The sequence below is a fragment of the Rhinolophus sinicus genome, linkage group LG14, assembly GCF_036562045.2.
Source record: "Rhinolophus sinicus isolate RSC01 linkage group LG14, ASM3656204v1, whole genome shotgun sequence".
Lineage (NCBI taxonomy): Eukaryota > Metazoa > Chordata > Mammalia > Chiroptera > Rhinolophidae > Rhinolophus > Rhinolophus sinicus.
This window is the reverse complement of record NC_133763.1, coordinates 183327-195889: the sequence shown is the minus strand read 5'-3', so window position 1 is coordinate 195889 and position 12563 is coordinate 183327. Positions and strand designations below refer to the sequence as shown.

The 12563-nt window shown below is 45.2% G+C and overlaps 1 protein-coding gene across 2 annotated transcripts in view; it reads left to right on the top strand.

Moving 5' to 3' along the window:
* NECAB1 (N-terminal EF-hand calcium binding protein 1) overlaps positions 1-12563 on the top strand; it is a 113773-nt gene that overhangs the window by 3165 nt on the left and 98045 nt on the right. For both annotated transcript variants that reach the window (XM_019726238.2, XM_019726237.2), the window contains exon 2: positions 1902-2105. In XM_019726238.2, the coding sequence (XP_019581797.1) occupies positions 2100-2105 (6 nt within the window). In that variant the 5' untranslated portion in view covers positions 1902-2099. The remainder of the gene's footprint in view (positions 1-1901; positions 2106-12563) is intronic.

The window sequence follows — 12563 nt, the reverse complement described above, 5'->3', positions numbered from 1 at the left end:
AAGTGCTGCTCAGTCTCACCACTGCGTTAATGAACAGCACATGGGGCACTAGGGAGAAAAAGGAGCGTAGAGTATGCCTTTGCATTTTTGTTTAGAAAGTAAGAAAGAGGAAAATTCAGAATATTCTGCCAATGAGCTTTGTTTCCCTGTACAGAAAATACAGTACAAGACTGATATTATTTCCACAGAACAAATCCATTATTCCCTAAGCACACATATACAGAATTATATGTTCTTCAATATTTATTACATACTATAGCTTTTCAACTCTTTCACAAATTAAGACTGAAAGAAAATATATGACTAGAGAACATTTTTACATTTCAGTTTGGATTTATATCAAGATTATTAGTGCCATTTATGGGGTATGCATTAGGGAGGAAAGGCGTCCTTTGCTGATCCCCTTTCCCCCATCTCTTCATGTTATTCCCTCTCAAATCTGTGCTCTTAGTTGGAGAGGAAGAAGCAGGGCATCGCCCCAGGAGAAAGAGGGTTCATCTTCAGTTAGAAGAGAAGCACAGGAGGAGTAAACAGGCTTGTCCACTCTACCGCCAAATAAGGTGGCTACTGGCGTCTCCATAGTCACTGACTGGGAACATACATGATCCCAGCGTTTTTAAGGACACACTGAGAGGATGAGACTGCCCTGGAGGACCCGCCTACCAGGGAGAGGCATAAGCAACAGTAGCACACATGTTACACACACTGACAGCACAGAGGAAGGAATGACTGGCTCTGTCTGGGAGTCGGAAAGTTTTTCAGCAGAGGTGATATTTGAGCTGGATTTAGAAAGATGAGTATACACTTATTTATATTCTGCACATTCCAAAAGGATTTGAAGTGCCCTGTAGGAGTGGACAGTGGACGAGTAGAATAGCATTTCGGACACAGGAAGTACCAAAGCACAGACGTGAAAGGGCACGAAATGCTTGGGAAATGCCGACAGACCTGAGAGCAGACGCAGAGCGCTCTGTGAGCCTAGGGGAGTGAGGCAGATCGCATAACCATCCTGCTAATTCTCCAGCAGTGATTTTCACACTTCAGTGCATCAGAGTCTCCTGGAGGGCTTTTAAAAACACAGATCGCCTGGCCCTTCCCTAGAGATTTGGATTCTGCAGGTGTGGGGTGGGGAAGGGCAAGAATTTGCAGTTTTCACAAATCCCTAAGTGGTGCTGATGTGGCTGGTTATGTGCTCACGGGCCACACTTTCAGAACCACTTCCCTAGAGTTTGGATTTTATCCTGTAGTCAAGTGGGCAGACATGGGATTTCTGTAGCTTGAGGAGAAAGAATCAGATGTGGATTTAGAGAGTTTACTGTGAGCTGTGAGGAGAACCAGGGGAAACCACGTGCTAGATTTGTTCCCATGTGCAGGAGACAGTCAGTGGGCCTCAACACATTTGTGGACGGACGAGAAGATGAGAATGTCCACAGGCTTTGCCAGGATTACTTGGGATGAGTGACTACAGGGAATGAGGGAAGGAGAAGGACTCTCAGGATGTCAAAATTATGTTTCATCATGTAAAGGAAATGCTGTAACATTTATATATTCAAAAACTCTTATGCTACCAAAATCTTCAAAATGGGTTTCAACAAATCACACAAAGTTTCAGATCACTTTCTTGCCACTGTCATGGGTTCGGCCTTTACAAAAGGAAGAGCGATGACTCAGCCATGGTCCCTCAGCTGCCACACCTCAAAGATGTATGAGGTGAAGGCCATGGAGGCAGGAAATACTGGAAGGAAATACACCAAAATGCTTTCCTTTAGATGTTGGATTTACAAATGATGTTTTTTTAATTTCCTTTGTGCTTTTTATTGTTTCCAACTTTCTATAATAAACATTTAATTGGTTTTGATGTTTGTTTATTTGCACTTTAAGGTATGGACTTTATCCTACAGGTATTAACAGGTGGAAGGAGATTGCAGTGGGATGTCTGTCACTCATCCTCAAGTGAAGACAGCTGGCAGCAGCTGCTTTCCCCAGGGTCAGATGGAGATGCTGGGGCAGTCCAGGACTCCCTTCTTAGGAACACACCTAGATGAGCTTGCACGGCCCGAGTCACGCTGAAGAGCCCTCATTCTTCTTAACCACAAAGCATGCAGGTCAGAAGAAACCAACTTTCTAAACATTTTACTCAGTCCAAATGCATTTTAAGAAATATTTGCAATAATATTGAGAAACTATAGTCCCAATGGGGAAAAAATCAAATGGTATCATGGACATATTCCATTTTAGCATATGTTTTTTTAAAAGGTGATGAAATTATTACTTTAATTTATGGGCCACGGTACTTGCTATGATTTTAGAATGCCATATAGTGGTTACTAACTTATTAGGTAGAGACTCGGGATGTATTTGTATACATTTGTAGGTGGGTGGCATTTTCATGAATTGTCCTTGTTTTGGCCGCTGATTCTATAGATAGCGAATCTCAGTAGTGTTGGGTTTGGGTAAATTAATGTTGGATAGATTTATAACCTTGTTGGAAAGGGAAACATGAAATGCATTCTTCTATGAAGTTAAAGCAGCCAGGAGCACTTCTTTATTTTAAACACTATTCAGGTAATGGGAAACAACAAAATCGATTTTGTGTTGATGTTGCTTTACTGATTTTCGCTCTGTCTGAATAAGACTTTTGTTGGGCTAAAAGCCATCTTTCTTATTGGAGTGAATATTCTTCCGTTTTTTCAGCCAAGTTTTCATGAGGATGTTTTCAAATAAAATATGTAAGTAGAGAAATAGGAAACCAGTAATACTGCTTTCCAGGTGTTCAGTTTTAACCTTAAAACACAAAAAAGAGAAAAGAAAATATCAATTGGGACAAAGAATAAAGTTGCCCTGTGTTTTTAAAGACTTAAAACATTCACTTATAAAAACCCTCATATTCTCAGAGAAATAGAAAAATGTTCCCCCGGTGAAGTAATGTTTGCTACGATATGATATATGTATAGTTAAATCAAATGAGAAATGAGGGCCATCATAGACAAATACTAAAGAAAAACTTAACTGTGCCACTATTCTTAGCAGCAACCGTGGAAAATAGCTCCCTGAATGTAAATATTTCCGGTGAGTTTACACAAAGGGGTTGTCTGTCTATGAAGGCAGCAGGAGTCAGGCACTCATACATTTCCGGCTAGCATAAGGCTTCTTAATGATGCTAAAGCCTCATGGAAAGGTCTGTGTGATTTCTTGTTTTAATTATTTTAAACAGGTGTTCCTATTTCCATGTTCAGCTTTCCTGCTGGTTAATTTTTGAAACACAATTTCCTAAGAATGATGGGATGATCATGATTTTTGTTGTAACTATCACTCACCCTATTTGCTTTTGCAAACCTGCTGTGCAGTTATTTTCTGAGCATTTACAGGTTAGCATCACACCAGATAACCTCTTGTCATGTTTTGCTGATGTGTGTATAGACCAGGGGTGTCCAAACTGCGGCCCACGGGCCAACTGTGGCCCGCGATCCATTTTTTATTGGCCCGCAGCAAATTCCAAAAATATATTTAGTTTACTTAAATAAACCAGGTGAGGCAATACGTACTTCACCTCGAGTGAGTGGCCCGGCTGTTTGTGTATTTTACCACATATGGCCCTTGGTAAAAAACGTTGAAAAAAGTTTGGACACCCCTGGTACAGACATTTCCTCTGGGGGAGGCTACTGTCTGTCATGGAGCAACCGGCGAGTAAATTGTGCTTATTTGGAGTCTTCTGGTTTCAGTCTAGTGGTTTGCTTATTGAACTGACTTTTGGAGGCAGTTAAAGAACACAAATAATTTGGAATTAAAAACAATCCATGTTACTTGTCACAAACAGAGAAAATGTTATAAAGAATGAACTAAAGCAGTTAGAGCATGTCATCATTTTTTGCTGCCTGCATAAGTGGCCTTCTTCAAGCCACTTATCTGCAGGAGCTGCTGGGGAATCTCAGCCCGCAGATCCAGCCCAACGCAGGCCTTAAAACAGTATGACTCAAACTGGCACTCGTTGCCTAGAGTTGTTCAGTGAGCAACGTCAGTCAGAAGCTGGGAGAGAAATCCAGCCTGGAGATGCAGCGTTTGGAAGGATCAGTAAAGCTGAGGCACTGCAGGGTCATCTAGGGAAAAGGAGCAGAGCCACTGTTACCAGGTGTAAATCAGGCCCTTTTGCGTTAAACAGAACGCCTTCTTTCTCACCTTCAGCGAGAGCCATAGCCTCACTATCTACAGGGTTCCAGCTGTAGTGTTTGCGGTCTGTATTGTAAACCTAATATTTTTGCTTCATTTTCACATTGCTATAAGATTGAATATGCATGTTGAACTATGCACACAAACGCCCTGCCGAGTAACTCCAGTAAGGGAATAGGCCTGGCTTCCCAGCGGCCCCGCAGGGATGAAACCACAGAGGTGGAGATCTTTGAGACTCAGCATACAAAAGTCAGAATTCACACGACGCTCTTGCTAGAAACAGCTAATACCTGTGTCTGAATGTGTGCAGTGGAAAATCTTTAGCATTTGGTTGTGGAAACTTGAACGTGGTTTTTCACTGCGATTTATAATTCTGTTCATTGCACCATTTCAGCCACAGGGCTGCAGTGTGACTCCCAATAGGGAGATTTGTTACCAGTTTTCTAGTCATTGGCGCCTCATGTTTAATAGTTCTCTCACTCCAAACCAAGCGGGACAGATGGAGCGGCTCATGAACAGGTGATGGGGAGCGGGGGGGACTCTGTGTTCAGTGGGGGCAGCCTCAAGATCACTGTCAAGATTTCACTGAACTCATGAGCTTGTAAATATCTTGCCGTTCACTGTACCTTGTTGTCAAAGCTTTTACTGACAGTAATACCAGTAAAATGTATTCTGCAAACAGAAACAGCATTTTTACTTTAAATCAATTTTTCATGCTCACATTGTTTCAGAATTTGAGTGAGATTGGGGTACTGTTTAATGGTGTTTTGCCAGAGTACTCAGGATATCTCTGGCTTGCCTCAACTAACCATGTCCTCCCTGACACTTCAGAGAGGTATGTTCTCATAAAGCAAAATTCTAGGGCAAATCACCAAACAGTAGCAGTACAGAAATTTTATTAGTTGGAATTTGGCTTCAAGCCACAGTGCAAAGCTCAGTAAACAGGGCTGAACACATGAAAGGCTTCTTTTTCTTGAGCTTGTTTGGCTTAAATAGCCTCAGGCTAACGCAGGCTCCAAGGATTGCTCTCTCTCCCTCAAATGCTCCCTTGAAAGGAGCCCCAAGACTGCAGTGGCCACTAATGGAAATACGCAGAGAGCCCAGCAAGAGGACCCTGTCCGCTCCTGTGCATTGCTGAAGTGACCTTGTTCTCATGCTCCAGACCTGGAGGAGAGGGCAGCCCTCTGTGGCCCCAACGCCGCCTTGCCCTGTCCTGCCTGTGAGCTGATTGAAGCAAGAGCGAGGCCTGTGGTGACCTGTGTGTAGCCCCTTGGGAAACTTCGACCCTCGGAAAAGCAGCTTAGTCAGAATTCTGTGCTCCCCAAAGGGGCGTGAGGAGTGTGGGTATGGAGTGGAGCTCTGCACGTAAGGAGCAACTCGACTGTTTCAAGGAGTGGAGCATATTTTCTAAAGAAAGCACGTATTGTTGTCGTCTTGTTTTGAGTTAGATAGGTCTTTGATAAAAACAGGCATTTTGGGGACCCCAAGTTACTTAAAAATAAATCCACTGTCTTCTGAATCTTTGGGCCCAGTGGAAAAGTGTAAGTCTGCACACATTCTTTACCATAGTGCCTGGCATTATGCTGAGCACCAGGGAGCGTGGAGGGCCACAAGCACTGCTGTGCCCTTGACCTACAGCCGAGACCTCTGACTCCTCTGCCCTAGGCCTGCTCCCAAATGTGTACTTGCAGTCTCGTGCTACTTCATCAGTAAGAAGGGAAAATGAACTAAAGAAAAACAGCACCCGGGGTAAGAGTCTTTCTCCTGTATCTTTAGGAGTGATCTTACCTGAGTTACTCAACATTGGTGTGTGTGAGTGTGTGTGTGTGTGTGTGTGTGTGTGTGTGTGTTGGAGGGCATTTTAACACAATACCACCTGAGACGGAACACCCTATATGAAACAGAAAGAAGCTAAATTGAGATGCCCACGAGCCCTAAAGATGCCAGAGTCAGAGCTGCTTCCTGTGTGTGACAGGTCGGGGTCACTTGGGACCTGACATTAGGTAGAGCTCTGGATGCTCGCAGGTGTCACCACATTCTCTGCCTTGCACCAAACATGGCATCTGGCGGAGTCCACTAGCAGTTTCTTGTGGAGGAAGCAGTATTGCAGGTGACAGCCAAGGACAGAGGCAGGAGCACCACCCACAGGGCTGTCGTGTCCTGTGAGGCACTTGGACTTGGCTGTGAGGGCAAAGTGGTCCTGTCCTGCTGCTGTTCCACAGCCCACCAGGGCTTTGACAGAGGCCTCTGCCTCGCTGACCTCCCCATGCCCGTAGTCATGTCAAAGCCCCTAACGCAGAAGTCTCAGTTTGAGCAGACGCCCTCGCCCCTCCTCGGAAGGAGGCCATGTTACTTGTTACAAGGGTGAAGTGAGAGGGACCATGTCAGGATCCTAAAGGACGTGGTAGAGATTCCTAGGGGATGTTGTGGCTAAAAGTGGAGGGAACAGGGTTCCCGTTAGGGCAGTGACTCGGGGATCATCGTGCATTTCTGTTTAGACTGCAATGTTTATTCAAGGAGAATGTGTATTATGGGGCAAGAGAGGGTCAGGGATGAATTTCCAGGGGAAAACCAGTATTTACAGACCAGAGGGGATGAAGACGCTTTTTAAAGAAATGAAACAGAGAAGGTTGTCATGGAAACCTCAGGAAAGACAGACTTTCAAAAATAGAGTACTCAAGAGTATTACTCACTGTGTGGGGTCAAGTGAGACGAAGACTGACACTGACTGAATTTGGAAATAGAAAAGTTTCTGTTAGTGGTACAGGCAGAAGTCAGATTTCAGTGGGTTGAGGAAACAACAGAGAATGAAGCAATGAAGTCAGATTGTCCTTTCAAGGCTTATTTATCAAGGTAACAGTAGAGTTACACTGTAGCTAGAAGGGAATTTGGGGCCAAAGGAAGATTTCTCTAAGAAACGAGTACAGGCATTTGTGGAGGGAGCTCAGTGGAGAAAAACACTTGAAAGATAAGCAGGAGGGCAAAATGGGTGTCACAGAAGGTGGGCGGAGCATGAAGGACTGGCGGAGGGATTAGCTTTGGATGAGGGGGTGGGCGGTGGGGAATTGAGGATTTTAGAAATGCACCGATGCCCAGTTGGGTTGGGTAAAGTCAGATGTACAACTTCCTCATTCTCACCCCTTGGAGGGAGTTTGTGCCGGGTGCCAGGTGCCAGGCTAGCTGCACGCCTGGCTCAGCACCACTCAGGGGCGGTGGGGCAAATGCTGCATTTAGTAAATTTGGCCTTGGCTGAACTGCAGCCATCCTTTTTGGGAGCAGTCTGCCTGCAGGGAGCATTCGTTCTCCTGCTCCTCCGAGGGCACGCTCGTCCCCATGGCCCAGGGCTTGCCTTGGCCCAGTGCTGCCTTGGACTTGGTGACATCTGCCTCATGCTGAGACTCGGCATTATAAAGCTCCTGTGGCCGGCAGACATAAAGCCTTATCCTCCAGCCTGGCCTCTGTACGTAGTCAGGACGTCACCTTGGTCTCTGGGGTTCCTTTCTGCATGTCTCCATTGGGTCAGTGTTAGGAGGGACAGAAGAGTGTTATCTCTGCGGCAGTTGTCACCTGCACATCAGGTGAGCGCTGACCACTGAGTGTGGCGGCCTGCTCCCGCACTGTAATTGCGCGTGGACGCCAGCCCCCTGCAGCTCGGCGTGGCCGTGGGACTTAGCACCACGGTGGAAGGTGATCAGAGTGAGGAGTTCACCTTCCACCTCACTGGCTTAAGAGGAGGTCATGTTCCCTTCTCCTCCTTCTTCTGGAGAACTGGACCTTAGCCATGGCCCTGAGCCAGGAGCAGGAGGAGGGTTCCAGGGTCCCGCAGGACACCAGTGTGGGGGGAGTCTGAGTGGCCGAATGTCCTTGGGCAGGAGACTCAGCCCGCTAGGCTGCCCTGGACTCGCACACGACAGAGAATAAACACTTGTCTCATTGAGGCCACTGTGTGTTGGGGGCTCTTTCTTGTAGCAGCTTAGCGTTTATTTTAAATGCCAGGACCAAGTCATTTGGGCCTTAAGTAATATTGTAAGACCCAGAGAAATGGGTGGAATTTTAGCCACTGAAGTCTTTAGCTCTGAACTGGACTTCGGGGCTAGGTGCTCTTGTCTCGAAGAGAAATGAATGGCATGCTGTCTCATGTAAACGAACGTGGCAACCATGGGCATATTCTTCATAGGTTCCCAGAATCGTAGGTGAGACAGAAAGCTGTGTGTTTGCACTTCTATCTACCAGAAAGGTGATAAACATAAGTAATAAACATATACTTGTTCTAATTCTGTTTACTTGTACCAGTGAGTTTTCAGTCACATTAGGAGAGTTTAGTGCAACTTTGAGATTGCAGTCAATGTTTTGGAGTTCACAAGGGCAGATAATTCTTTCTAATTTCATTTTGCTAAGATTGATAGTAAAATAGGTTTACATTCTTATAGAACATGTAACAGGCAATGAAGACATAGAGTGAGTTTCATAAGTATTGGGCTTTCAGGGGAAAACCAGATGGAGATTTAAAACTTTCCCTGAAAAATAAACCTAAGAATTAACTGCCTAACAACAATATAAATGTAAAATAATTTTTTGAAATTTTAGGAACTCTCTCCTATTAATATTTACTTTCCAAATATAAATTCTACTGGATAACTTCGATTCCAGAAAATAAATTAGGCACAAAAGATGTAAAAAAACAGAGGTTAAAATTGTGCAGTGCTAGGTGATAATTGTAAAGTCATTGTAGCAAGTACAGAGGTAGCAATGACTAAAGAGATTAATGATAAATACGTAGAAAAAAAAAGTCTAGGTGACCTTGTTGCGGAAGAACAATGAGGACTGAGAAACTCCAGCGGCACTCAGAGATCAGGGAGAACACAGCTTTATTATGCCAGCGGGCTCAGCAGAATTGTTCCCAAAGACTGAGCACTTACTGGGGTCGGGCACTTTGTTTTATAGGGTTAGGCCTCTGGGTTTGGGGGGGATTCGCGCCATTGCTATTGCGGCACTAGGGATTGGTTAAATCTGGCCGGGGTGCCGGGGAGGTCTGTCCCTAACAGCTGTGATCACTCAACACTGTTTTGACGGGAAGGCCTCTAACTGCTGTGCTCGCAGGGAAACTGCTCCAATAAGATATCGGAGGAGGGAGGGCGACGGGAAAGCTCCCAAGGCTGTGCTCGCAGGAAAGAACTGCCCCAACAACCTAACACTGTTTCTCATATAGGTTACCAGTTTCCCTTGGGGGACTTATTTTTAACTGTATATACTCCTCTAACTTCTGAAATTTTGACAATGCACATGCATTATTTAGGGGGGGAAAATAAAAATAAATAAAATCATGAATACTGAGCTGTTGGCATGATAAAATGTCCGTAAATGAAGGTGACTTACCTGAGCTATGTAAATACTGACTATTAAAGGACTGGTTTGAACCCCATAAACTACTCTGCGGTTTTTTTTATTAAGGACGTGGGTGTTCTTTACACTAAAGAAAAATTATATTGCAAAATGAAATGAAATAATGACATGATCCCCTTTTTCAGCAATCTAATTGTCAAGCTATTTATAAGGCTCTTTCTCACGCAGCCTGTTCCTCTCACACATGCACAAATAGACTGGAACCGTCAGGGGGGCATGCCCCTGGGGGGGAGCTCAGCCATGTAGCTCACAGCAAAAGCTTCCTGGAAAACCCCTTTTAACGTGTCTTTCTCCAGAATGCCACGCTTTATGTAAGCTGTCATATATTTCTTTTCTCTCTTCCAGAAAAATCCTTTCAGCTTTGCCAGTAAAATTCCTGCCACTCTTTTCTCTACTTTATTGTAAAAGTTCCAAATGAGTTTGCATACCACTGTAAGCTAGACAAATTCAAAACAAAGTAGCACCAGGCCAAATCCACAGCCATCGATTATCCCTGTAAATATGCCAGTTAGGAAGCTCAATTTGTCACATACATAATTTACAAATAATAAAATAGCCAAAACTAAGTTTCTTTTTCAAATGTAAGGAGCAAAGTGAAGCATCCCTTCTTATTCAAGGCCTGTGCTGTTCGTTTCACTCCTGCTTTACCCTTCACGGGCTTGCAGAAGGTCACCTTCCAGCCCATCTGCAGTCTTTTTTGTATGGAAAATATTAAGCCCCTGGTTGAGTCACTTATAGAAGAAGCATTTTTAATAGGGGCTGTGGAAAATGAGAACCTAATTTTATAGGGCAGAGTTCTAAGAGCTACTTTAACTAGAGATGATATGTGCACACGCCAGCCTTTTAAAAATTTACTATGATTTTAAGTGTTTACTCGGCTTATGGTAAGAAGATGCTTCAGCGACAGCTGTTAGCAGAGTTGCAGGGCCTGCTTTGGAGAAAGCAGTGCTGAGTAGTTGTGGAAACGAGAGGAAAGGAAGTGGGGCCAGCTGATCTGATGCCTTAGGCACCAGTGCACAGTCCATGAGTCCAGAAGTGGAGTGAGTGTGTGTGTGCACACGCGTAAGTGGGTGTGAGTGTGTGCATGTGAGTGTGTATGGGAGTGTGGGCGTGCAGGTGTGTGTGTGTGTGCATGAGTGCATGTGAGTAAACGTGTGTGGGGGAGTGTGTGAGTGTGCATGTGTGTATGGGAGTGAGTGTGTGTGTACATGTGGAGAGGGGCCAGGTGCTCTGCTACAGTAAGTGTTTGCACACTTGGTGATGACCAGCGGGGGGGGGGGGGTAACCAAACAACATTGGATCATAGCAAAGAATCCAGCTCTGATTAGTGGGTATGTTAAGATGGGAAGCTGTGGGGTTGTTTTTGTTTTTATTTTTGTTTTTCACTTTAAACAGATGAATTGTCGAAACAGTATAATATATTATACTTTACTTAAAAGTTATTGTAGATGCTTTCTCGTTCTAATGGGCTAAGATTTGGTCTCTGTGATGAGACCAGGCCCCGTGGACGGAAAGCACAATGAGAACAAGGACTCATTTGCCACGTGTACGCAGGGTGTCCAGTGCCTGATATGCAGCGGCCACCACGATAGATGCTGTTGAATAAATATGTGCGGGTACTAATAGGTCCAGGTCATCTCTGATCCGAAGGACCTTGTGATGACAGTGATGAGTTAACTGAATTCCTTCTTTGTACCGAGGTCTGCACTGTAAATTTACCCAGCGTCCTTCACTTTTGATGTATTAGGCAGTACATCCTAGGCAGTATGTGTTAGTATCACTGTTTTACGATGAGAAACTGAGACAGTTAGGACTAAACGGCACCGAGCTCAGCCTACATCGAGGTCTGGTCTCTTGTTGTGTGTCTTTGGAAAACACATTTTACATGTGCATTCTGAACACAGAACGGAGCCAAGGGCAGCGGGTTAAAAGGAACACGTACTCTTGGCCTTAAGGAGACAGTGGAAGGCCAGTGTGTCAGCTGTTGGTACATGAGGTCCACGCTGCAGTTTCCGAGACGAAGCATTTGCTGTGTCCTGAAGCGCTGAGAAGATGCTTCATGGGGGAGGGAAGCTCCGAGTGGATGCTGAAACCTGAGTAGCACTAAAATCAGGCGAAAATGAGGGGAAGGCTGTGAACCAAGCTGAGAAGCAGGGGACGCACAGTGTGTGTGTAGAAAACAGCGAGGAGACTCAGTGGCTGAGCAGGCAGGCTTCGGGGACAGTGTCACTTAGAGAAGTGTTTGCAGGTACCCATTGGGACACCAGTGGTGGCTGGCTCCAATGCCCAGTGAGAAGTTTGAAGTTTATCCCATGATAACCAGAGTGTTTGACATAGTTCCTTACTGAGAATACTGTTTTACGTTTTAAAATCTTTCGTAACGTTTTGATCGTCTTTCTCCCAGTCTTATTTCCATTTTGTGTCTTACAAGTGGGGATAATTTTCTATGAACAGTTTGAAATGGAATACATCAAAGGTAAAATCAGTCTGTGTCACATGACACAGACATGTCTCAGTGCTGCAGGGACTGCTGGTGCTGCCAGGGGGTGGGGATGCGGGGGTGTCACACGGGGCTGAGAACGCTGTGCGGCCCTGCTTTTCAGAGTATTCTCAGAACTGCGGCTCCCGGGGTCTCCTGGGCTGCTGCGGAAAACAGGTGGGGGGTGGCAGCCTGCCGCCTGCTCCAGCACTGCAGGCCCGCTCCCCAGGGCAGAAGGGTGAGTTCTGCTGATCAAACACGTGAAAACGTTCCCTCCTTCACCGCGCAGACGCAGACGCAGTGCCATCGCGGCAGTCACTGGAGCGGGAGCTCCTGCGGACCCGCGCACCCTGTTTCCCGTGTGGGCACTCCGGTCGTTACCTGGTAGCTTGCTTATGGTTGTTTCACATCTTAAACTTTTAAGCTATTCTGTAGTCAGGTTGGATTTTTCCTTTGTGATTTCTTTCATAACTTTTATTTGAAGAAAATTCTCTCGTCAGGACAAAAGCAACCT